Source organism: Lentinula edodes (genome assembly GCF_021015755.1).
Source record: "Lentinula edodes strain Le(Bin) 0899 ss11 chromosome Unknown C8R40scaffold_10, whole genome shotgun sequence".
Lineage (NCBI taxonomy): Eukaryota > Fungi > Basidiomycota > Agaricomycetes > Agaricales > Omphalotaceae > Lentinula > Lentinula edodes.
Window position 1 is genome coordinate 177732 of NW_025764316.1, and position 22698 is coordinate 200429.

The following is a 22698-nucleotide window of genomic DNA, read 5'->3' on the forward strand; positions in this document are numbered from 1 at the left end:
AAATTGGATGCGAGCCGAGTCCTTGAGATTGAGATGTATACGTGAGAAAAAATAATTACACCAGAGAAAGATTGTTAGTATTACGCGAGTCCAGCTCAATGTTCCTCTATTGATCTTTTTACCCTGGTCTATAAGCTACGATGTGAGATACCTATATCTTGTATTCGCTTCTATCCCGACTGCCGCAATGGGGATCCTCGGATGCTCTACTTCTGCTCCTCCACTCATCCACTTTGCTCCCAAAACCGCACAAATACCGCTGAAAAAGTCGAATACTCAAGAAGAATCTTCAGACTCTTTGCGTAATCTGGTTCAAGATAAATGTCCGAGTCTCTTCACGCCTTTTGAACCGACTTGGTGGCTTAACAAGTACGCCTTCTTGATTTTGCTCTGGGATCCCGGGTTGAACAATTTATGTAAAGCGGCCATATACAGACAACGTATTCTGTTTTCGCGGATATCTCGCAGGTGGACAGCGTCTGGTATCGGAGGTACGTCGCGATCCAACTTCTTGCTGTTGTATCCATATCCATGTCGATTCAACCAGGCAGAATCTCCGGCTTGTAGACGGTGGTACATTGTGAGGAGTATACACTCTTGCATACAAAACTTGCAACTAATTGGTGCAGAGGACTTGACTTTGCGCCCATAGACGACTCGGCGCTGAGAGATGATACACCCATCGTTGTTATCCTTCATGGCTTAACCGGAGGTAAATGTCCTTCCCCAGTTACTCGAAACTTAGTCGTTCAAGTTTTCATTCATAGGTTCCTATGAACCTTACATTAAATCTATATTGACACATGTCATAAAACCTGTAGACAAGGGTGGATTGGGTTATCGAGCGGTCATTCCTCATTCTCGTGGATGTACGTCTGGATCATCATTTTGGTTCCTTACTGTCGAATCGTTAAACGAGCGATGTTGCTAGGCGGAGGTGTACCTATCACAAGCACCAAGTTCTATTCCGCAGGTGGAACGGACGACTTTCGACAAGCGTTGATTTACATCTCCCATAGATATCCTCGGGCAATCCTTCTTGGGCTTGGGTTCTCGCTTGGATCGAACATCATGACCCGGTACATAGCACAAGAAGGAGAAAAGTGTCGGCTTAGTTCAGCTTGTGTGCTTGCGAATGTAAGGATGTCTGCCATTTCCCTTTGAAAGCCCATAAGCTCAAAGTACCACTTGAAAGCCTTGGGACCTTGCGGCCAACAGCGATATGTAAGTGTGTATCAATTCGAGCGCGGAAGATTTTCGACGCGGGCTTTTTCTAGTCTCTCCGGAACAATCATAGGCCGAAACGTCTACAACAACGCACTGGGGACTAATCTCATGAATGTCGCTAAGCAGCACCACAAAGCTCTAATGGCGGATCGGTCCCTCCCAATCGCCAAAGCCCTCGAACCACTGATGTCTGTTGCTCAAATGACGTTGACCAATTTCGACAAAGTATTCCTATCTCAAGTCGGTGGTCCACCGCCGCAATTTCCATACGCGACGGTGAACGAGTACTATAACGCCATGTCAAGCCACGAGTGTGTCGGAGGCATTACCATCCCCTACCTCGCTATCAACTCTGCGGATGATCCTGTAGTGCAGTACGTTCCGATGCATGGGGCAGGAAACGGATTCGCGGTCATGGTGTTGACGTCGGGCGGAGGACATTTGGGTTGGTTCAATGATAGTTCGGGGAAGGATCGGTGGACGACAAAGCCTGTTCTTGAGTGGTTACAGTTGATGGGCGAGGGTGTCGTGTGCCAGGCCGGTGGTGAAAGAGGGCACAAAATAATTTTATGGGAGGACGGGTTTCTGAGGAATGAAGGTGGTAATGATGATTTGGGTTGCATGGAATGCGAAGGGGGTGGTTTGATCAATGGGAATGCTGGTGTTGAGGGTCTGAGGAAAGGGTTGTAACTTGATTTCATAGCTTGTAGAATAGCACTTACGTATGTAATGTATAGAGGCTATTTAGATCCCTTCAAGTTTTACATAGAACCCATGTCTTCGCTGTGGTGGCTCACTTTGCTTTCACCGTGTGCTACAGCAGGGCTCACAGCATGTTGAGCACAAGCCCCCAAACCTCCGTTGGTAAATGCCTTATGAGAGCTGGAAGGAGATCTCAAAGTCGGCGAGAGCACATTTGTAGGCGTTGTCCTTGGAGGCAGCTAACCCTGTGGACTCCTGCTCATAGCCGCTCACCCTTAACGATATATCAGGATCGCCCCGAGGGTCTGACATTGGGGTGGCCCAATTGTTTGGTTGTGTTCCATTCAAGTTCTCCAAGCACGCCATGGCGCCGAACTCATAATTCCGAGTCGCGTTCCGCGAGGAACCCGTGAGCTTAGATCGTGTTAGTATAGGACGCCCCAAAACAGCAGGTGGTCGACTATACCTACTGCCCTCTACCTACTGCCCTCTACCTACTGCCCTCGAGGATAGTAGGGTAAGGAGGAGCAAGATAGAACAGTGGCGGTCCCTCACATTCAGCTTTGGTCTTGTCCCTTGATTGCTGAATCTTTGAAGATATGGACTGGAAGAACTTTGCCGGGCTTCTCGAAACTCGGCGGTGCAAAGTATCGTTTCAAGTTAGGGATAAAGAATAGGTCCTCTCCAATGATCTCGATGATATATACCTAGAACTGTCGATTAAAAATGACGGTGAGATCGCACTTCTTAACGAGCTTGTGAAGATCCTGATACGTCAATGAGGAGTATGCAAGTTGTGATATTTCAGATAACATTCCCACTTATCGATTGAAGTTCTGGAACAAATCCTGTCTCAAGTTCTGAAGCTCTCGGCGGAGCCCAAGGCTTAGACTTCACTTCGCATGTCTCATAACAACTACTCGCAACTCAAATTAAATCACAACTTTAACTTTGAGTAAGAGATTAACCCTAATATATTCAAGGACAGTGGGTGAAGTCGACCACCTGCTGTCCCGGGGCGCCCCTGTACTGACCTGTTCTAAATCTACAGGATTTCTGCAGAGAGTGACTCGGGACGATGGACGATGGACTTGACGGGCACGACGGGACCTGCACGAACGAAGACAAAACCTTGGACCAATCAGGCTGGCACCTGGACTATCTTGGACCCCTTGGACCTTAGAACACTGCTATACCCACCAAGTGACGAGATGTACTTATCTGAGCAGACGTGCCAGATGCATCACCAAAGTCCTTGGTTTCTCTAATGTCATGTACACCCTCTGAGCGGATGCGCAGGGGTATACAAGTCATTTTGTTTTGTTGGCGCATACTCCGTACGTACAAGGGAACAAGCTATGACTACACAGACTATCCATACACGTATACGCCGTGCTTACCATAGAACTATATACAGTACCACCAGCTATATCATGCCCCGTAGAGACGCACGAGCTCCCTCAGTTGTTCCGCTATCACCTGAGGTGAGCTCGGCAGTACACTCAGACACACATCCGCTAACTTTATCGTAGTTAAACGTACGCTAACAGGTACCTACACAATCTCAGTTGTTCCGCTATCAACTGAGTTCAACGTTACGCTAACATGTTTAACCTCAATAAAATTATGAGTCATTCGACAGTCTATCATTAAAAATTATTTCACAGTATGAATTCACAAAGTCTGCCTAATCTGTACTATACTCAGATGTGCGCCTAGTGCCTTACCTCAAGAGGACATCCGATAACCTTGGAGCTTTTCGTAACACCATGTTCTCTGGATGATTGCAGTCCGCTAATTACCCTCGCTCCCCCCAGAATCATCACCAAATTCATCAAGATATCGAATGCAAAAATTGACAAGAGGGTTGAGTTCCCTGTAATTTCCCAGTAATTGTTCATGCAAAAAAAAATATTGGGACCCGAAGGTATCTACCACTCTGAGTTCGCGTGTCATCTTTGTGCAAGGGTCATGCTAATCTTCTCTGCATGACTGCATTGTTCCAATTTTTTCGTATGTCACCCCAAAGGGGACAATAGTGGATGGTGTGTTATTTGATTGTAAGCAGATTACAGTGATGTGAGATTGCTGTTGATTGCCAGGTGTTTCCAGTCAAATAATAGCAGCCAGAGAGCAAAATAGAGTTGGATGAGGCCCCAATTAAAACCTGCGTAGCCACATACATGTCAAGAGAGAATGAGAAAAAAGAGTGAAGGAAGTAATAAGGAAATGAAGTAAAAAGAAAGAGGACATGTATACGATAATAGCACTGAGAAGATCAAATCGATATATAGCGTTGAGATCAAAGAAAGCACTGGCATACAACTTGAAGGCACCTGCACTAAACAAGAGAGAAACGAGAGTTAGTTATTTGAAATAAGCTGTATATTTATGTACGGAAAGAAAAAAATAATAAAAGAAGAAACGAGAGTTTTGTACTTTTTGACTTTAAAAGTACTTTGGGTCGTAATATTCGTGATTTTCAGCATTCCTACTGAACGTTCACCCCCCCCCGGTTCGAACTTCCTCCCCACAACATCACCAACTCTCCTCGATCCCGCCTATCATCCCTCTCTCCCCATGCACTCTAACCCTATACAAACACGTATACTCCTCCATCCCCCAATTACTCCTCACCACCAACACCACCACCCCGAAATCCACCCCTGCCTCTCCGAGTTTTCCGTATTTGCTGAGGTACGGTAGGACTGGGAAAGTCTGGATGTGCGAAGGCGAGTGGATATCGTAGGTGAACGATGCGAGCCGGATGTACGTGGGCGATTTTGGTAGAGTAGATGGGTAAGGAACATCGAGTTCCGATGTCCCGAGTAGGTCGTCGAGATGGTTAAAGTCCTGCTCTTCCCCTCTTTCTCGAGCAGCGTTCTTTGCCTGGCGCTGAGTTATTAAGCCTTCCCTCCACTCCTTGACCTTGTGGATGTTCTCCCTCCCCTCCACCAGACCCCAAACCTCCATCTCCCTTGGTGCGCTACGTCGTTTACTCCTCCTTCTGTTTGTCTTATCTACATGCCCATCTTCAACGTCCTCATCCCCGTCCTGACCTTCCTCTTCGACTTCTACCAACCCATCTTCATACGCCGTCTCCGCTGCGACATGATCAATCGTCACCGAATCCACTACCACTGGCGCAGCGAGTGCTATACCCAACTGTCCATGGGAACCAGGGAACGGCCAGCACAAACCGTTCGTGATATCTGGGTGCAGAGCCCACACTGGTGGCCGACCCACAGCTACACTCCCAGGTCCACCAAATCCGAATCCGGATCCAGAGAACGGTATCAGACCAAGCAACTGCGAAGTGAAGGTGCTCGGTATCCGAAGAGCAAACGTATCGGAAGTTAATGAGGGTATAACCCTCGCTCCGCCTGAATGGAGGGCATAATCTGCGCGGGCGATACTGTCTTTGCTGTGTATGGATATGGCGGATGAGACAGCAGAAGAGACAAGGTGAGTGAGCAGGGAAGTGACATCTTGTCCGTCGGTGGATTTGATTGTTAGGCCTGACTTAGAAGAGGAGGAGGGGGAAATTTTGGACCACCAGTTTGATTGGGAATCAGGATGTTGGGAGGAAGACTTAATTGTCTTCAAGGCATTGTTTCCGAGATCAAGAGCTTCTTTAACCCCTCCTTCGATAGACCCAATTCGTTCTTCGAGTAAAGCGAGCTGTGTGCGGGCTTCAATGTCGCTACCCACCGAGGAAGATCCTGAACCAGAGGAAGGTTGTGACTGAAGAGCACCGATAACGCTCTTCAAACTCTCCATCTCTTTCTTGACTTGATTCAAAACCAGCCGCTCTCGCTCTTCCCTCTGCTGCCTTTCCTTCTCCTCCTTTTGGCGTTGATTTTCTTTCTCTCTTTCTCGTTGGTCTCTTTCCCTTTCCTTTTGCTCACGCTCTCTGACATCCCTTTCCAACCGCTCCTTGAACCGTTCCTCGCGTTCTCTCGCCTCCCTTGCTTCTTTGGCCTCAACAGCCAACCGAGCTTGTCTCTCCCTCTCTTCTTTCTCCTTTCTTTCTTGAATACGGTTGAATCCGCCGACAACATCCTCAACCTTGGACACCCTCCCGCTTATATCTGTCTTCACTAACCCCTCCAACGCACCGAGTCTTCCAACAATCTCCTTGATTTCACCAGGCTCGGATTTGCCTTGTTGGGTAGCCCGCTCCCGGTCTTTCTCCCTCTCGATAGCCTGTTGCTGCATCCGCGATCTTTCTCTCTGCCGTTCCGTGACCTGCTCTCGTTCTTTTTCTTTCGCTTCTTTAGCTCTTTCCTTCTCGTACTCCTTGACCTCTTCCTCAGTCATCCTCAACCTTGTTTTTGTTTGCTCATTCTCCAGCACAAGGGCACTCAAGGTCGATTCGAGAGCACGGAGTCGGGCGTTGAGCTCGGCAACGTTTTCCACGGGAAGAGCAGGTGGAGTGTATTTTATCGAACCACCAGAGGAAGAAAAAGGCCAGGGAGATGGTAAGCGCCATCCTGACGACGGCGGTGATAAGCCAGTAGGAACTTTATTGACTGTCCATGCTCCGAACAAGATGACAAAAGCCACAAGGAAATAATACGCCAACGGATTTTTTGGGAGCTGCAACACCCCTCGAATCGGCCAGAGTACCAGCACGCTGACGATTTGACCCAAGGCTCTTCCAGCGAAATGCGCTACAGATGTCAACCCCGTGCCAATGAGACGGAAGAGGGTGTAGACGATCGTGCCGAGTCTGGCACCGATGCCAGATGATGGGCGGAGACTGGTAAGGGAGTGGGTGTCGTCGAGGTAAGATCGGTGTGAGTAAGAATCGTCGTAGAATTCGCCTGGATTGGATTCTGGATCAACTAGGTCGGGATCAGGGTCTTCAGGTATGGCATCGAGGTTAAGGGAGTGACTTTGGTTTTGGATGAAGGATAGGGAGTTGTCGGGTGGTTGGCGGGATTGGGATCGTCTTGCAGGTGGAGGAACAGAAGCACGTTGGGATGCGGATATGTTCTGCGACGGAAATGTAAGAAATCATAGGTAGGAAGTAGATTTAGGTTTTACCTGTTCCTTGTCAGTCTCCTCCTCCTCATCTTCTTCTTCTCCGTTCGCTGCACCACCTTTCGTTTTCCTGCTCCCCTTCTTCCGTCTCTTCTCCGGGCCGACTTTAGGCAAGGTGGTCAGCGGACCACCAGCAGGCCCACTAGCTCCCTTCTTTCGTCTCCTCCTCCTCGTATCGGAAACATCATCGTCCGAGGATTCTTCTAATTCCTCTTGACTGGGTTTGTATGCTTTGTTATCCGTCGATATTCGGTTTTTGCGATGCACGGCTGAGGAGGAAAGGTTTTTGGATGACGATGCATTTGCATTGACGTTCCTCTCATACTGCTGGTACTCCCTTTCCTCCGCCGAATAATCATAGCTCGCATTCCCATTCGGCTGTTGATCCTCTCTCTGTTTCTCCCTCACAAAGTAAGAAGTCTTCTGAATCGCTGTCTGAGCCAGATTGGTGAGTTGATCGAATGAGAATGGACTTTTTTCTCGACTATAGTCCAATATCTGACTCTGGCTTTGTTCTCCCTCTGAATCTGGGACGATGCTTCTCGAGGAGCTATTCATCGACAACGGCTTGTTGTTGGTTTTAGATCCTAATCGACTCGGAGGTGCGCCCAGCCTGCGGGCGTTGTTTGATGCTTGAGATTCATATTCAACAGAAGTGCTCCTGGGAGGATTAGAAGTTCTGGCGGTTCGTGAGCTAGAAGCCCACGCAGTGTTAGGGTTGGACATGGCTTGGTAGATGGCGCTGGCGGCGTTGACGCTGGTGTCACGGACACTCCACTTTTCAGGATTGAGATTGGTGGTATCGACACGTTCACGTGAAGAAGAAGGTTTAGGTGGTGATCGAGAGCCTAATGGTGGTGCACTGTAAAAAACATAAACATAAATTCATTGTGAATTTACCTGGGTTACTCACCCAGAAGAATAAGAAGTTGGGACCGGTGTAATTCTTTGAGTTTGTGGGTTATTATTTCCTGTACTCCCGTTAGACGATGGCGGTTTTCCTAAAAACGTTTGATGATCGAGACGTCTGCCTTGACCTAAAGGTGTCCCGGCAAATGACATGTGCTTGCGATATGTTAAATATCTAGGCGATTCCTTTAATAATTGGTGTGTAGATTTGAGTATTTGCGCGCAGGAACACTTCTATGATGGTGGATAAGTGGGGAAATGAAAGTAGAACAAACTTTCCGTGCTCATACACGCCTTGTATAAACAAGTACCAACCACGGCGCTATTCTTTCCTTTTTAAGCTTGATTTCCATTGTTCCCGAAACAACACAATATTCGACAAACCATTGATTTCCATTGTTCTTTTTAGAGTCAAAGGGGTTCACTCAGGCTGTGCCTCTTTGCGACTGCGACTGTACGTTTGATACTATGCCCTATCAAGGAGCTCCTCCATTCTCACTGGCATTCTCTACGCTATGGAATAGTGAGCCCGTCTTTTTTTGGTACACAGTGCTTGGTCCTTCACATTCAGCTTTCGTCTTCCTCCCTTGACGTTCTGGGAGCGATGAAACCTCAAAGATATGGACTGGAAGAACCTGACCGGGCTTCTCGACACTCGGCGCCGTAAAAGGATAACTTAGCATAGGACCTCTCCAATAACCTCAATGACATATACCCCGAACTATGAATTGAAAATGACGGTGATATCGTACTTCTTAACGAGCTTGTGAAAATCCTAATACGTCGAATGAGGAGCAAGCTTACACCTGGGAAACATGGTATAAGAAGGTGCGGAGACAAGCCTTTGCGATCAGGTGTCTAAGAAGGTGAGCACGACCATAGTTATTCTCGTATAACTCCTCCTCCCCTATGCGTCTTACAGGGCTCGCCGGATGGAATCCAACTTGCTGTCTGAACCTGTAATGAACTCTTTCTAATGACATTCACTCATGATATATCTAGTCGCCTTTTCCGAATTCCATATGTTTCGACATTGATTGAGCCCAAACGTCGTACGTGTGCGGCGAGCTCGAGATTCTTGCTTGACATGATCCTCGACGCGTTATTTACATGACAAGTGTAATTTGCGTCTCGTGTCTCAAGTTCTGAAGCTCTCGGCGGAGCCCAAGGCTAAGACTTCACTTCGCATGTCTCATAGCAACTACCCGCAACTCAAACTCAATCACAATTCTAACTATGAGTAAAATATTGATCCTACTACTTACAAGGACAGTGGGTGTAGTCGACCACCTGCTGTCCCGGGGCGCCCCTGTACTGACCTGTTCTGAATCTACAGGATTTCTGCAGAGCGTGACTCGGGACAATGGACAATCATGCATCGTGGACGATGGACGATGGGCACTACGGGACCTGTACGAACGTTGGCGAGTTTGAGAAGACAAAACCTTGGACCAATCAGGCTGGCACCTGGACTATCTTGGACCCCTTGGACCTTAGAACACTGCTATACCCACCAAGTGACGAGATGTACTTATCTGAGCAGACGTGCCAGATGCATCACCAAAGTCCTTGGTTTAATGTCATGTACACCCTCTGAGCAGATGCGCAGGGGTATACAAGTCATTTTGCTGAATCTGAATGAAATTGCGAGTCCTTCGTCAGCAACAGTGGGACCACCAAATAAGTCGGAGCTGTTCGTAACGCCCTGTAACACCATGTTCTCTGAATTATTACAGTCCACCCGTTATCCTCATTCTCCTCAGAAACATCACTAACTTTATCACAATCATTATTGAATGCAAAAAATCGACAAAAAATTTGACAAGAGAGTTCAGTCCCTGTACAACCTCATTACTATCATGGCTGATCCATCCTGGCTGGGTAAGTTCAAAGCTTCATTATGACGGCGTCCGCCACTGTCACAAGCGACATTCTACGATGATTGGCGTCGCAATAAGTTGCCCAAGGGTGTTAATCCGAATTAAATTGCTGCATGTTTTTGGTGTGTTAAAACATTTCTCCCTTCCGTTTCATTGTACGTGTAATGTTGGCATGCATGCTTATACGGCGTGACGGTATTCTAGCAACAATTCACCCGAATATTGAGATAGACATGAAGGACCTGACCGCCTTTTATTCGAAACTCGCTGCGTACCGTATACGGATAAAGAATAACTTGATCCCAACGGAAAATACACTGAACTATGGAATCCGAATGACCGGGATCAAGCTCTCTTTGACGAATTTGTGCAAATCTTGGCAAAGTCTAAGGCGAGCATTGATATGAACAGGCTGAAATTTGATTGTTATGTGTATTATATGAGTGATAACACAGTTTGAATCTTGGTTCACCGAACTTGTACAAACTCAAGGTCGCTTCCACGGTTATTGAAGCATTACTTGTGGCCTTGAAGATGACTGTATCTGCAACCACAACTCATATCTTCCGTTTGGAAGGTCAAAATTCTGCCATGCATGAGTCAAAGCTTGTTTTTATAAAGGCTCAAAAACTGCTTAGTCATAGTGTGTAAAAATGGTATGCTTTCTTAGCTCAGTGGTTTAGAGCTTTGTACTTATGCGGTTACAGATTTGTGTCCGAGCTTCCAATGCAAGGGTCACCAGTTCGATCCTGGTAGAAAGCAACTAGTTTTACATCTTTTTCTACGAGTCAAGGTCTCGAAGGGCAACTCTGTTTTCTATGTGTTATCAGTGGAATTTGACAACGTCAAATATGCAAGGCATTTCTCCTGCCGCTGCAGGTCGAGACTCGAAAGACCTCAACAACAGCTGCATGCAATTTTTTTTCTTTTTGAAACTCGTTTATTCACCTGTGTGCCAATGCATATGTAGTGAACATTGTACTGTAGTAACTCTATCAAACTAGAAAAAGGACCTGTATCTTTGTGGGAAAAACTGACATCTACATCAGGCTCCATAAGGAGCCCTCGACGGGAACCCGTCTAACCGCGAGGGTTTGATTAAGCAAGGACAGTGTCCATATGCCTGGTAGGTATAGGTATGAGGGAGTAATTTGAGAATAAGTAAGTGAAATAGAAGTAGAATATAAGGAGGCAGGGAGAGGGGCACTATCCTCTACATGTCTTCATTGATCTTCATCATCGGTCACCTATGATGTGGTGGAAACGTTTCGTGTCGTCAATGTAGTGGAAGAGCTGCGGTAGGGTGCTCCGACAGGTGAGCAAGGAGCTCATGTTCCACTGGGTTCTCGGGACACGTATGCGGAAACAATCGCGGGCTCTGCGGTGCGCGGGACATGGGAAAAGGTAGTGGAAGACTGTCTCTGGTTGCTGCTCACAGCATGGACATATGAGTGTGTCCGCTCGATGGATGCGGTGCAGGTGTTTCTGCAGAGGGATGTGTCCTGTTCGTAGTTGGGTCAGAATGCATGTGAGCTTCCTAGGCAAATCACGGGCAAGCTTCCAGAACCGGCGGCTTGCTATTGTGGTAGACTCGAACCAGTCTGCTGCTGAGAAGCGATATGCGGAATCACTTTTGAGCGCCAGTTTCCAAAGTGTCAACATCCGAAGCTACTGGCTCGAGTCTACTATTGTGGCACTCGATGGGTCTATCACACTGAAATGTGCATAGCGAGGGGATTTCGTCCATATCTTGTCATGGTGTTCCTCGAGTTCACTCCGAAAAGCTGCATGCAATATCTCGGTCTGCTCTGCACAGTGAGTTCTCCTGAGCACTCTCTCCTGTACACTGGGATAAAAGACATGGTTGCCCGTCCAATTATTTCCTGAATCTATCAGAGTGCACTCCTCATCCCCTCGTCACAATGGGCCTGTGTCGTTTGGATCAGGATCAGGATTCTATCCAGGAGAGTTTAGCGGCTAACGGAAGACCTTATGCAGAGGGCATCCCCAGCACCTCTGATGAAGGAAATGGCGTGAGCTAAATTCGCCATGCATTGTAAAAATCCTAGTTCAAACTTGAACTTTTAATTAGAGCTTATTAGCAGCAAATTTCGAGGGGATTTGATTGGCTGAGAACAGCTCCAACCAATTCAGTTCACGTCGAAAAGTGATTTTGCTAAATGAGTTCTATTTTGAGATCATTGAATAAAAGGATTCACGTGCTTAAACGCGTTGAACGTGACCATCGTGCCTCCATTCCAATCCCAATTTCACCTCAGTTTCATCTCCTCATGGACGAAAACGAGATCATTGACATTTCCTCAGACGAGTCAGAGAACGGTAGCGCAGGAGACACAGATGGAAAGAGGGAATTTCTCGAACCTATCGTACAGGGGGTTGTAGACGCTCTCGGAGGATACGAAGAGAACGTATATCGAATGGGAGACCAGGTCAATGGCTGCTTGAAGGACTTGAAGAAGCTTTGGCGCAAAGATGAGACTGATGATGACAGGACCGTAGCTCGAATCTTCTGGAAAACACGCGTTTTACCCAATGACCTAGTCCCTATCCTTCTCGCGACTGCAGGACAGGGTCTTGTAGAAGACAAACGCGCAATTGCTTGCGCGGACCTAATGACCGCAATGACATGGCCTATCGATTTAGCTGAGGAGTTGAAGGAATTGGACGACCAATTGGACAGTAAAGCCGATTATACAGAGTTGTTGCAGAGTCATTTACATTACAAGGCAGCAGTACTCAAGCCTGGGGTATTGGAAGCCTTATTCGGTATCGTATTGCCGCCCTTGACCAAAGGCCCACAGGAACGCACAGAGAGGGACGGTCAAATTGTGAATGTCGTTTTACATCTTGTGCGGAATCTGGCTTTCATCAAGGATCTTCCGGCCAATACATTCCTCAGTGCTGATCATGCGGAATTTTCTTCAATGCAATCGAAATTCATTCGCATGCTGTCCGATTCACATATACTACAACTCGTCCTCACTATCGCAGCCAATAGTGACAATGACCCTCTTTTCGACAGTTGGAACACAATTGTTTTGGAGATTATCTACCTGTCGCTTCGTGGAGTACAACCTTCCTCACTGTCAATGGATCAATCCAAAGTGTGTATAATAGCCTTGCTCACGATTAGATATCACAAACTCGCTACTTGTATTCTAGCGCCCAGCTGATGATCTACACCGTCTCCTTGCTCAAGAGGAACGTTCCAAGCGCCACTCATCGCGTCAAGCACCTACTCGTCATTCCCGCTTCGGAACTACCATTGCCGTCAAACTCAATCCGAACAGAAAGCAAGCTCAGGCGAATACAGACACGAATACAGACGCTTCTGGCGCGCTCGATCTGTCTTCATCGAAGAAATCACAGACGTTCGTTATTCACAGGCAAGAGGGAATCACTGGAGAAACCGGGGCTTTGTGGGATAAGTCTAAGCGTCAAAAAGCTTGGAAGGGACACAAGGTGGACGAGTTGGCCAGTTATGAAACACTTTCGATTGAGGCTATGAAGGTGCTTCAAGCCTTTGCTTCAGATTTTCTCGAGGAATGCTTCAACTGTACGTCGTCACTGTCAACCCTTCGAGTGTGCCTTATTCATGTCTATAACTCACAGCTTTTCTATCAATCCTACTGAAGGACATTCGTTCTGAAAAGGCCAAGATCACGGAAAAGGATAATCTCCGTCTCCTCTATGTGACAAAGTGGTTTCTGGATTTTTTCTTGTCCAGACGAGCATTTGCATCAAAAGAAAAGGACACAAAATTGACCGCTACGAATGAAGACCTTGATGAGCAAAAATATGGATTCGGATTGGTTGCTGAGGTACTCGAGCGACCGTGGATAATTTGGGTGTTGAAACGAATGAGGGAGGCTGTTGACGAGAAGGTAATACATATTATCAGAGTGTATTTCCTCGCTCACTCTGTCTAGCCCAAAGCATGGACAGAACTCCAAGCAGGCATCGAGTGCCTTACACAACTCCTTCTCCTAATCGACTCGATGTCCTCAGTCGATATTTCTGACCCAACACTAAGCGAAGCCGCAGAAGTCTTACAACAGCAACTCATCTACAGCGGAGAAGTACTCGACGTGACTTTTGATAGTTTGCGGACGTATAAGGAGGGCACGCAGTCGTTGGCGTATCTGAACTCCAGTGTTTATATGGCCCACGCGTTGCTGAAAATGCTGGAGAGGTGGACCAAAGGGAAGGGAAAGGATGAGGTATATGTGAGGAAGAAGAAGACAGGGAAGGGGAGAAAGAAGAAAGGTATGTATTTCCTAGAGCCAAAGATCGTGATAATATTCTTACTATAATTCCCAAAGGAGATGAAGAAGTACCAGAGGAGGAAGAGCCTCAGCAACAGGATGATGACGATGTCGTTCATGAAACCATGTTCACTTTTGAAGCATTTGAGATGGTACGTAGTTTCGGTTCTTCCGGTGAATTTCCTATCTCAATTTCTACTAGAAATTTGCTCACGCTGATATAACGCATACACTTCTCGTATATCTGTCGCGCTACAAGGATTTCACCGACTCTGAACAAATGCGGCGGGTAGTGAGCTTATTGCATAGACAGGCAGTTCGTGCCAAAGCGGAGGGATTGTTCTTCAAAGTACGTGATATCCTCCATTGTTATGTTCTTGCAAGCGTCAAGCTAATATCTCTTTCTAAATCGATCAGGTTTCTACGCTCAACCTTTTCAAAACCATCGTCGCCGACAAGAAATCGTTCCCCCCTGATCAACCCCACAAGGATTTGATCAACTTGATCAATTATATCCTTCGACAGTTCTTCAAGGCCTTGGAACAAGAACCGTTCCTAGCGGTCGAGGTGAGTTGCAACTTCATGTCTTGATTCGGATCACCACATACAACGTAATTAGGCGTTCTTTCCCAAGAACAGAGGGAATTGGAAACAATACTCTAGTTGGGAGCCACCGCCAAAGGGTGGAAAGAGTAAAAGCGTTGAAGATATTCGATTCCCTCAGGAAGTCCAAGTCAAAAAGGGATATTCCTGGAGCGACCAAGTCGGAATTACGATTGCTTCCCTTGTCGAGGCTGGTCAGACAGAGCTTGTACTTTGGACCCAGGAGGTACGATTATGCCATCAATGTCCAGCAGCATTTCTGTCATGTGTTTTTGTATGTAGATCTTACAAACAGCCAAAGCCGAACGCGAAAGAATCATTGAAGAAGTCGACAAGAAGGGCGGCGATGACTCTGATGGAAACGTTGACGACACTGATACCCAGTCAAAGTTGCTTGGTCCGTCTGTCGACGCGCAGGCTAAATTGACTGACTACCGTGAGTTGCGCTCAATATCCAAATGACTGGTCTGACGCTCGAGACCACACACAGTCATACCATATCTCAGCGACGAACACGCTGATGCCGCGACAAAGAATCCGAATCTCAAGCTGCTTTTCCGTCTGTCCAAATGTTATATCCTTGATGAAGGTACGTTCAGGTTATCGGTCATTCGTGAGATTAAATTGATGGTTGGGTTCAGACGCAGACGAACTGGAGTGGTATGTGCCAGCGGCGATCCTTCCAGCGGAACTACATAGCATTATCACTGTCATAACGCAGTTCCTCGAGACGCCGTTCGACCTCGAGGGAAAGAAGGCCTCTCAGTTAATGAGCAAGAAGTCACGTCGCCGTCGAAGGGTCAAGGCTCCCGAGTTAGATGCAGACGAAGACGAAGATGAACCGCGTCAACAAAAGAAAAAAGAAAAGAAGAAAAAAGAAGAAGTACAGTATAAATCTGCGCAGTTTATCGAAGATAGTGATGCGGAGTATGGAGATATTGATTCGTTTTTGGAACTAGAGAAAAAGAGGAGGGAGAAAACGGAGAGTGCCGCTGCTGCTCTAGGAGAGGGAAGGAGTGGAGCGATGAAATCCACTGGGACGAAGAAACGGCGTAGAAAGGCAGGTGATACGGGTAAGAGTGGGACTGGGCAGAAGAAACGGAAAGGAGCAGAGGACGCAGTTGAGATTGCTCCCGCAGATAATTCTGAATCTTCTTCGGAGGACGAATCAGAAACTCATGGCCGAACTAATGACGATGAGGAGAGGGTAGCGAAGGGCGGGACGGCAGAGGCTACTATTGAAAAACCTCGTCCGCGACCAAGGCCTAAGCCGCAGGCACCACCTCTCGACGATTCTATGATCCAATCTTTTTTGCTGTCACAAGCAGATGGTGAAGATCAAGCGGAGAGTGGTTTTCCACCGACCAAGGCTGGTTCAAGAAAGAAGGGTCGTTTAATCATTTCCGACGAAGATGAATGATTTGCGGTCAAACATCTAAGAGAATTAGAGCACGACACTGCCACTGCCATTCAAAAATCTGTTAGGCATGAATATCAAGCTCGAACAGGCGCTTACGAAGGCTGTTGAATGATAGATATATTCAGGATATATTACATTTGCAAAGGACTAATCGAACTACTGGCAGAATACAAACGAGACACGAGTCGATCGGATTACTGGATTACCGTCTTGCCTTCACGAGCAGAGGCATCTGTTTACCTTCTGTAAAAATATTATCAGTTTATATCTGGAATCACTTTGAGAAGAGGATGAACCTCTCCATTTGCCCTTCTTCATTGGAATGATCAGTCCAAATGGAACTGCTTGGATCTCATCTAACACTCCTGAAGCGGGCGGACAAAACTCAAATTTCTCAGTGAGACCGAAGAGGATTGCTTGCAATTCCATGACACTACAGGGTGGATGTTTCGAGAGCTTCAGCGCTAACACTCATTTCACATAGGTAGTGGCAATGACTTACGCGAAGCGCCATCCAATGCAAGCTCGTAGACCAGCACCTGTTTATTCAAAAGGTCTGCTCAGAAGTTCACTGTAATGATTAACTCCTCACTGAAACTCATTCTGTAAAGGAAGTAAGGGTGCAGGAAGGTCGTTGAGTCACGGATGCTTACAAATTTGCATAAACACCCAAAGTTCTTTTCTTCGTTGGGTTCATGAAGCGTCCGGGGTTCCACTGGTCTGCGTCGTGGCCCCACACCTGCGGGAGCCTGCCACACGAGAGAAGCTTCAGCGAAACGTCCAAGGTATTGTAGATCTTTCGGCACACCGGTTGTACATGCCCAAACAAAGTGCTACCCTTTGGCCCTTGTTCACAGGTATCTGAGATATCCGATCTCCTGAAACAGAAACAGTAGTAATTGGGAATTCGAGGGGTATAGCGTCGTCTGATTGAGCTTCGCGGGTGATGATTGGAACCTGTCATAATTCATCATCGAATTGGTGAAGGGATAATTCAAAACAGACAGGAACTCACGATAGGATATAGCCTAAGACTTTCCTACACCATTCAAGTATACAATTAATCCCCCGACCCGCTATCAGAAATACAGCGACCAACCTTGATGACAGCGTTGAAGAAAGGCATAGAATCCAAATCTTGGGGGCTCGGTTCGTTATCGCCGTTGCGTTCACGTATTTCCTGTATTTCCCGGTAAATCTTTTCTTGATCCTTGGGGTTTTTCGTCAGTGCGTAAAGAATCCAGGTCATCGTTGACTACCAGATCGTTAAAGCCACAAGAAAGAAAATCAGGCTTTACAACTCACTGCGGTGGTTTCATGTCCAGCTTCCTTCGATGTCAGTTTGCACTAGATTTGAAAAACCTGCGCGCACCTAATATCATCGTGCTGAGGAAAGAGAGTAAGTACTGATCAATGCTTTCGAAAATCGGGTCGCTTACGCCATTTGGGAAAGTACCTCGTCCTCATCCAATCTTTTTTTTGGATCTTCTTCTTGATTAGCATGGACGAGGACGCTCAATACATCTTTGCCTTCAAATTGATCTCTAGTTATCTTCTCTGCAGAAGCTTTCTTGAACAATGGCCTTGCCACTCTTTTCGACGCGTTCAAGAAGCCCAAGAACCTTTTCTCCTCCTTTGACGGAAATTGGAGAAGAAAGTTGGCCACGAAAGCGGGAACATTGCGACGCAGCGCACGGTATAGTAACTGCATTTCACGAGGGTAGAGCCGGGATTCAACACTGAGGTGGCTATGTGAAACGTTTAAATATAAAGAAGAAAAGTACTCACAACAAATTCTCGAAGATGGTTCCTAACTCGGTTTCTTTTCCATCCAACGACCCAAAATTGTAATTGAAAGCGCCTGAAATTTTCGTGATTAGCACCCGGACAGCTAGGATATTGCATGTACGCACTCTGTCCTATGACGTCCAACGTTATCTTCGGAAGCCATTTAGTTACATTGATGACAGAGCCTTCACTTGCAGAATTGCCGAGCTCTTCTTGCCAGTTCCCGACCAGCTAAGTACAGTCAAGGCAGAAATCATTGACATGTCAACACCCTGCATCGTAAACTCTGCCTTACCCTTCCTGTCGAACGTTGAAACAATCCGAGAAATTGTCGTAGCTGTTTGGCCGAAAATGCTGGATTGAGTGCCTTCCTATGGCGGTTATGAATTACGCCTAGTAGTCAAAAGAAAAGAGCATCGAACAAAGCCTCAAAAATTGTTGTAGAAATCAACAAAGTTGCCTTGACCTTCAGCGTTCAAGATCCCACGACCCATTAAGAAGGCGGTTATTTGCCGGACGTCTTCAGGCTTGGGAAAACGGTAACTAGATTACTCCTCCAGAATCAGAGAAGTTTCGTAGACCTGTTGTAGTCGTTAATTGTCTTACCCCGAAGTAACAGTAACATATTGTAGAGCTTTAGGATCCTGTGATCCTTGTTACACAGAGGGATAGAGATGAGACTAATTGAAGAGCTCACAGCGACCATGAGCATATCTTCCTGAATTTTGAAGCGTGAGTGGCATAGACGATATGAGACTAGTATGCTGCTTACGGAAAAGTAAGTGCTTGCTCGGAACGCGGTACCGTATTCCTCAAACCATTTTTTCTCGAGGACGCCAGTTTCCTAGGTATCAGAGGTGACCACCTGTCAAAGCTGGCAGAGAAATCACAGGGACTTACTTCTTGGTGCAGTAAATCATAATCCGCGCCTGAAAATTCAAGATCAGCAATGTACACAGTGTAATGTATAGAAAGCACAACGTTACCGAAAAACAAAGATGTGTTTGCTGGTCCTCGAAGGAACTTCAACGACCTTTGATGGTAACGATAAACAAGACCATAGACTATATACCCGATAGGAATCAGTACGAGTGCAAAGATTACTTTGGCAATGAAGATAATCATGCTGCCGGGCGGACGTATATGCACAGTCTCGAGTCAAGCTTTCTTATAGAGAGGAAGCGCCATTCTGAATAGGGTAGTCAGAAGATTGTAAGGGATTCCGGAAGGCATTTTGGGGAGGGATGATTTCCGAACGGGCGCCGATAAGTAAACCGATAGTACGTGAGATGGGGGGAAAAGGTGGACAGTCGTGGACACGAGACAGATTGAAGCGGATTCAGTGAGGGGTAGAATGATATAGTTCAACGGCGCCAGTTACTATGATGAACAGTTTTCCTATCTGGACACATATCCACATGTACGTAGCTTCGAAGTCTTTTGAAAACATTGAGAATGTGAACAATATTCATACCTATTCCATTCGTTACCTTCACACCGTCCTCAAAGGTCCTCAATATCTTCATATTCCACCAGTCCTCCTGGCAGAAGTAACACAATTCGCATGTCGAAAAGCCAGGATGTGAATGATAAACAAAACACATATCATTGAAGCCTGAAGGCTAGAATTCTAAATAAGACACAAAATGTACATGCCATACGGGCCCAACCCGACACGAAAAACAACGTCGGGCGGGACAGTATGACAAGTATGTTTCCCTCTCCCTACGGTCAGGGGGTGACACCCGTCAAAATCCGAAAGATATCAATGTCCGTTGGTGTCTGTTTGTTCACCATCTAAGCGCTGGAGTTGCCGCACCTGCCGCGACCTGCCGCTGGATTAGAAATTATTATCGATTTACAGAGGTTCATCGAGTGCTTATCTCGTTCTTATACCATTGTCAATGCTCTCGGTTTCCATGCGCTAGAAGGCCGAGATGCCTCTTTATCGTACTACCGTGGCGGATTCCTGAAGATGCGACAATGGATTTTCGGGATGCAGATGGCATACCAATGTCTGATGATCTAGGATGATCTCCAACTACAGATAGATGAATTATCAAGGAAGCGAGGGCTTTCTAATACTGACAATACAGAGCATATAACTAAACGTAGATAAATTTTAAAATACAACGATTCTGAGGGTTGCATTGAACGCATTGAAACTTTGAACTTTGAAGGCTCAAGGTACGCACGGCATCAATCGGCAGGTGCGGCAACTCCAGCGCTTAGATGGTGAACAAACAGACACCAACGGACATTGATATCTTTCGGATTTTGACGGGTGTCACCCCCTGCCTACGGTAGACGGGTTCAAGACTACTCCTTTGAAAGAAAAAGAGGAATCCCAAATATCGACCCCCGAGGTGACTTTCGATAAAGAAATCTTAAAAAACATGCGACGCCTTTATATAGAGGACGTAGTCGGAGTTCAAATACTCTAAGCGACTGTTGTGTACCGCGGCCCGCAGTGGATGCTTTCCGTTCGCAGGCGCTCGTTAGACGCTGGAATGGCTGACGAACTCGTTGAACAATGATTACTTAATCGCAACGAACCCTTCCGCAAACCTCTCGCAGCGATACACAGTGGCTTCCGTTGCTCTTTTAAAACTCTTATTGCGTTCCGAATTCCCTTGAGCTATGGTATACTCCATTTTTTGTGTCTTCAATGGAGGTCTTGACGAGCGCCCGTCTAGCGCTGGTGGGAAAAGGTATCGTCCGTTTGTTTTTACTCCTGATTTCACACAAGTAATACACATTCCGCAGGTTATCGATACGGTATTTAGACCGCTGTACATTGAAAAATACGGAGCATATCGTTGAACAATCATGCCCAAGCAACTGAGTTGTGGGTAAGTGCATACTCAGCTTTTTAGAGCAATCCTCTCACCTAGTTCCCCCAGACAAAATTTTGAACACTATGCAAAGTTCATTCGCCAAATATCCCCTCCTAAAGCCGTCTCCGCTACTGTTCGGGAGAGTCCAACGAAGGTAGTCTTTCCATGTAGAAGGTGTAACCGCTTCAAGCTTCGCCCGTACCGCTCCGGATTTCTCCTGTATCCTTCGCCCAATCCCAGGCAAAACGACCAGTATTCTTCATGTAGCGGCAACTGTAGCGAGTGGCAGATGGCGCAAAGGACGTCACACACTGTCACGTATGTCACACTTGCGTGCACGGTGATTGACCATGGTAGTGTTGGATGTACAAGGTTTATCGAGGGTAAAGGCGGGTTCGTGGCCCATTCATTCGCCCCCCTGGAACTGTTTGTCATCCGAAGAATAGCATCAATTGACATTGCTACATCCATCGACACCATCCCTCTTTCTTCCCGACGATGATCAAACTTCAGGGCTGGATTCAGGTCTACTTCTACCCGGCTATGGCTTCCATTTTGAGATGGCAAAGGGACAGTCTTCGACGTTATCCTGGATATGTTTTCTGGGGTTTGTGGGACCTCGGTCACCATCTGACTAATCAATCCATTACCGGTACCGCATCCTAATTCGGTGACAGCGCGCACGGGCCATCCAGAAAGAGAATCCCCCAACATCGCCTCCCTCTGTGAACTCGAGTATCCCCCGCGCGCAACCGGTGATCTATGAATGGACAGAATGCTTTCGGGATAAGATGCTGGGCTCATGGTCATGTTTGGAGATGCGTGATACTGAGAGGTACGAAGTGAAGGGGAGGCAGCGTAAGGGCTTGAAATGCCGACGCTTGTGTTAGACTGAGGGGTGTAGTGACGAGGAGACATGGTGTGTAATATGGTCTCTTTTCAGCCTCGCGTATCAGTCCCATTGACGTCTCATCTTACAGGCAGCTTACCTTGTTCTTGAATGGCAGCAACGATGGCGACGAGACTAGAATCGTTTAATGGATATTATTCTGTGCTACACCGATGCTATTTGGGACCTGTTCGAGCTCTAATGGATGCTGAATTGTGGTTGAGACGATAGGCGAGTGGATGTTATGGATGGGGGGGAAGGAAAGGATCCTGGTCCAAGCTGGCTTGAGGGTATCTGCTTTTTACTTCCCACCCGCACTTATCTTGCACATGGCTTCACGCTTCACGTGTATCTCAATTGATTGCTCACCACCCTTACCTTTATAGTTTGTATAGTCTAGGTGGATTGTGGCAGTGTAAGTCAAGTCAAGCCTGTGCATCCAACTGGTCAGCAAGACTGCAAATATGTGCTCAGTTGTTAAAATTTCTGGGTCCATCGTGCTTTGAGACGTCGAGATTTCCCGGTACCTTCGATCACTAACGTGCAATGCCGGGAGCCGTTATTCTGATTTTGGTGATGAAAAAAGCCAACAGCTTTCGGTGTGAATTCGTATGGCTTGCCTCAACTCGGATGCAAGTAGTTTGTTTTGCGCTGTTCTGCCAGATTCGGCTTAGAAAGACAGCTTGTTCAGTATTCTCGTATTTGGTTTGTACCCCGTAGAAAAATGCGGATGGATTCAACATGTGCATGAACAGTAGACGAGAGAGGAATAAGCGTTTCGTCAAACTGTGCACGACTACCCCAAACTAAGAGGAAGTATTCCTTGAGTATTCCGACTACTCCTTGCGAAACACGCTTGCTGAAACAGTGATTCTCCATATTTCCCAGAAAGAATTACTATAACTAGAATCTAGAATCTGGTATACGCGACCGGTCACGAGTTAGACGAAGTGCTAAAACACAAAATTGAACCTCAACCGCCATGACTGTTGCAAGCAACAAGGTTTATTCTAATCATTTCTTTTCGTCGCGGAACTGACTAGTATACCCAGAAATTGCTTCCGGGTACGAAGGAGATCGTTCCGACTATCTAGCTCTTCAATTGTGCGGT

The 22698-nt window shown here is 46.7% G+C and overlaps 5 protein-coding genes and 1 non-coding gene across 6 annotated transcripts; 3 read left to right on the forward strand and 3 right to left on the reverse strand.

Moving 5' to 3' along the window:
• The first annotated feature begins 14 nt into the window (after positions 1-14).
• C8R40DRAFT_1095312 (AB-hydrolase YheT) lies at positions 15-2434 on the forward strand. The gene is made up of 10 exons (XM_046227699.1): positions 15-369; positions 423-491; positions 548-580; positions 630-712; positions 768-869; positions 932-1137; positions 1196-1224; positions 1278-1899; positions 1950-2343; positions 2396-2434. Exons 1-9 carry the CDS (start codon positions 188-190, stop codon positions 1962-1964), a joined length of 1341 nt encoding a protein of 446 aa, XP_046088321.1. The 5' UTR covers positions 15-187; the 3' UTR covers positions 1965-2343; positions 2396-2434.
• Positions 2435-4467: 2033 nt separating this feature from the next.
• C8R40DRAFT_1067961 (uncharacterized protein) lies at positions 4468-8037 on the reverse strand (the record flags this gene model as incomplete). Its single annotated transcript, XM_046225958.1, has 3 exons — positions 4468-6927; positions 6979-7837; positions 7889-8037. The coding sequence occupies 3 exons, from the start codon at positions 8035-8037 to the stop codon at positions 4468-4470; spliced, it is 3468 nt and encodes a 1155-aa protein (XP_046088322.1).
• Positions 8038-10424: 2387 nt separating this feature from the next.
• C8R40DRAFT_t86 lies at positions 10425-10526 on the forward strand. The gene has a single exon. It is a non-coding gene; the product is annotated as a tRNA-Ile (tRNA).
• Positions 10527-12055: 1529 nt separating this feature from the next.
• On the forward strand, positions 12056-16073 carry C8R40DRAFT_1235926 (timeless protein-domain-containing protein; the record flags this gene model as incomplete). The annotated part of the gene is made up of 11 exons (XM_046233398.1): positions 12056-12889; positions 12948-13341; positions 13398-13669; positions 13715-14051; positions 14108-14202; positions 14253-14399; positions 14468-14617; positions 14670-14879; positions 14936-15089; positions 15144-15242; positions 15295-16073. The coding sequence occupies 11 exons, from the start codon at positions 12056-12058 to the stop codon at positions 16071-16073; spliced, it is 3471 nt and encodes a 1156-aa protein (XP_046088323.1).
• A 127-nt stretch (positions 16074-16200) lies between these two features.
• On the reverse strand, positions 16201-19105 carry C8R40DRAFT_64722 (cytochrome P450). The gene is made up of 20 exons (XM_046235765.1): positions 18848-19105; positions 18762-18790; positions 18634-18705; positions 18559-18579; positions 18468-18505; positions 18328-18404; positions 18157-18254; positions 17987-18092; positions 17862-17934; positions 17513-17812; positions 17446-17459; positions 17379-17398; positions 17173-17328; positions 17089-17112; positions 16882-17030; positions 16727-16822; positions 16666-16676; positions 16576-16612; positions 16370-16506; positions 16201-16316 (listed from the first exon to the last, which is right to left on the reverse strand). The coding sequence occupies exons 1-20, from the start codon at positions 18984-18986 to the stop codon at positions 16276-16278; spliced, it is 1638 nt and encodes a 545-aa protein (XP_046088324.1). The 5' UTR covers positions 18987-19105; the 3' UTR covers positions 16201-16275.
• Positions 19106-20315: 1210 nt separating this feature from the next.
• On the reverse strand, positions 20316-21897 carry C8R40DRAFT_65686 (uncharacterized protein). Its single transcript, XM_046235793.1, has 3 exons — positions 21688-21897; positions 20752-21631; positions 20316-20651 (listed from the first exon to the last, which is right to left on the reverse strand). Exon 2 carries the CDS (start codon positions 21614-21616, stop codon positions 20780-20782), a length of 837 nt encoding a protein of 278 aa, XP_046088325.1. The 5' UTR covers positions 21617-21631; positions 21688-21897; the 3' UTR covers positions 20316-20651; positions 20752-20779.
• Positions 21898-22698: the final 801 nt, after the last annotated feature.

Excerpts from the sequence above, each read along its gene's own strand:
- C8R40DRAFT_1095312 (XM_046227699.1), top strand. The coding sequence starts at position 188 with ATGGGGATCCTCGGATGCTCTACTTCTGCTCCTCCACTCATCCACTTT. Across the intron at positions 581-629 it reads CTTGTAGACGGTGGTACATT|AGGACTTGACTTTGCGCCCA; the intron begins GTGAGGAGTATA and ends TAATTGGTGCAG. Across the intron at positions 1,225-1,277 it reads CTTGCGGCCAACAGCGATAT|TCTCTCCGGAACAATCATAG; the intron begins GTAAGTGTGTAT and ends GGCTTTTTCTAG.
- C8R40DRAFT_64722 (XM_046235765.1), bottom strand. The coding sequence starts at position 18,986 with ATGATTATCTTCATTGCCAAAGTAATCTTTGCACTCGTACTGATTCCT. Across the intron at positions 18,706-18,761 it reads ATGATTTACTGCACCAAGAA|GAAACTGGCGTCCTCGAGAA; the intron begins GTAAGTCCCTGT and ends TCTGATACCTAG. Across the intron at positions 18,580-18,633 it reads GAGCAAGCACTTACTTTTCC|GAAGATATGCTCATGGTCGC; the intron begins GTAAGCAGCATA and ends TTCAAAATTCAG.
- C8R40DRAFT_65686 (XM_046235793.1), bottom strand. The coding sequence starts at position 21,616 with ATGTCTCCTCGTCACTACACCCCTCAGTCTAACACAAGCGTCGGCATT.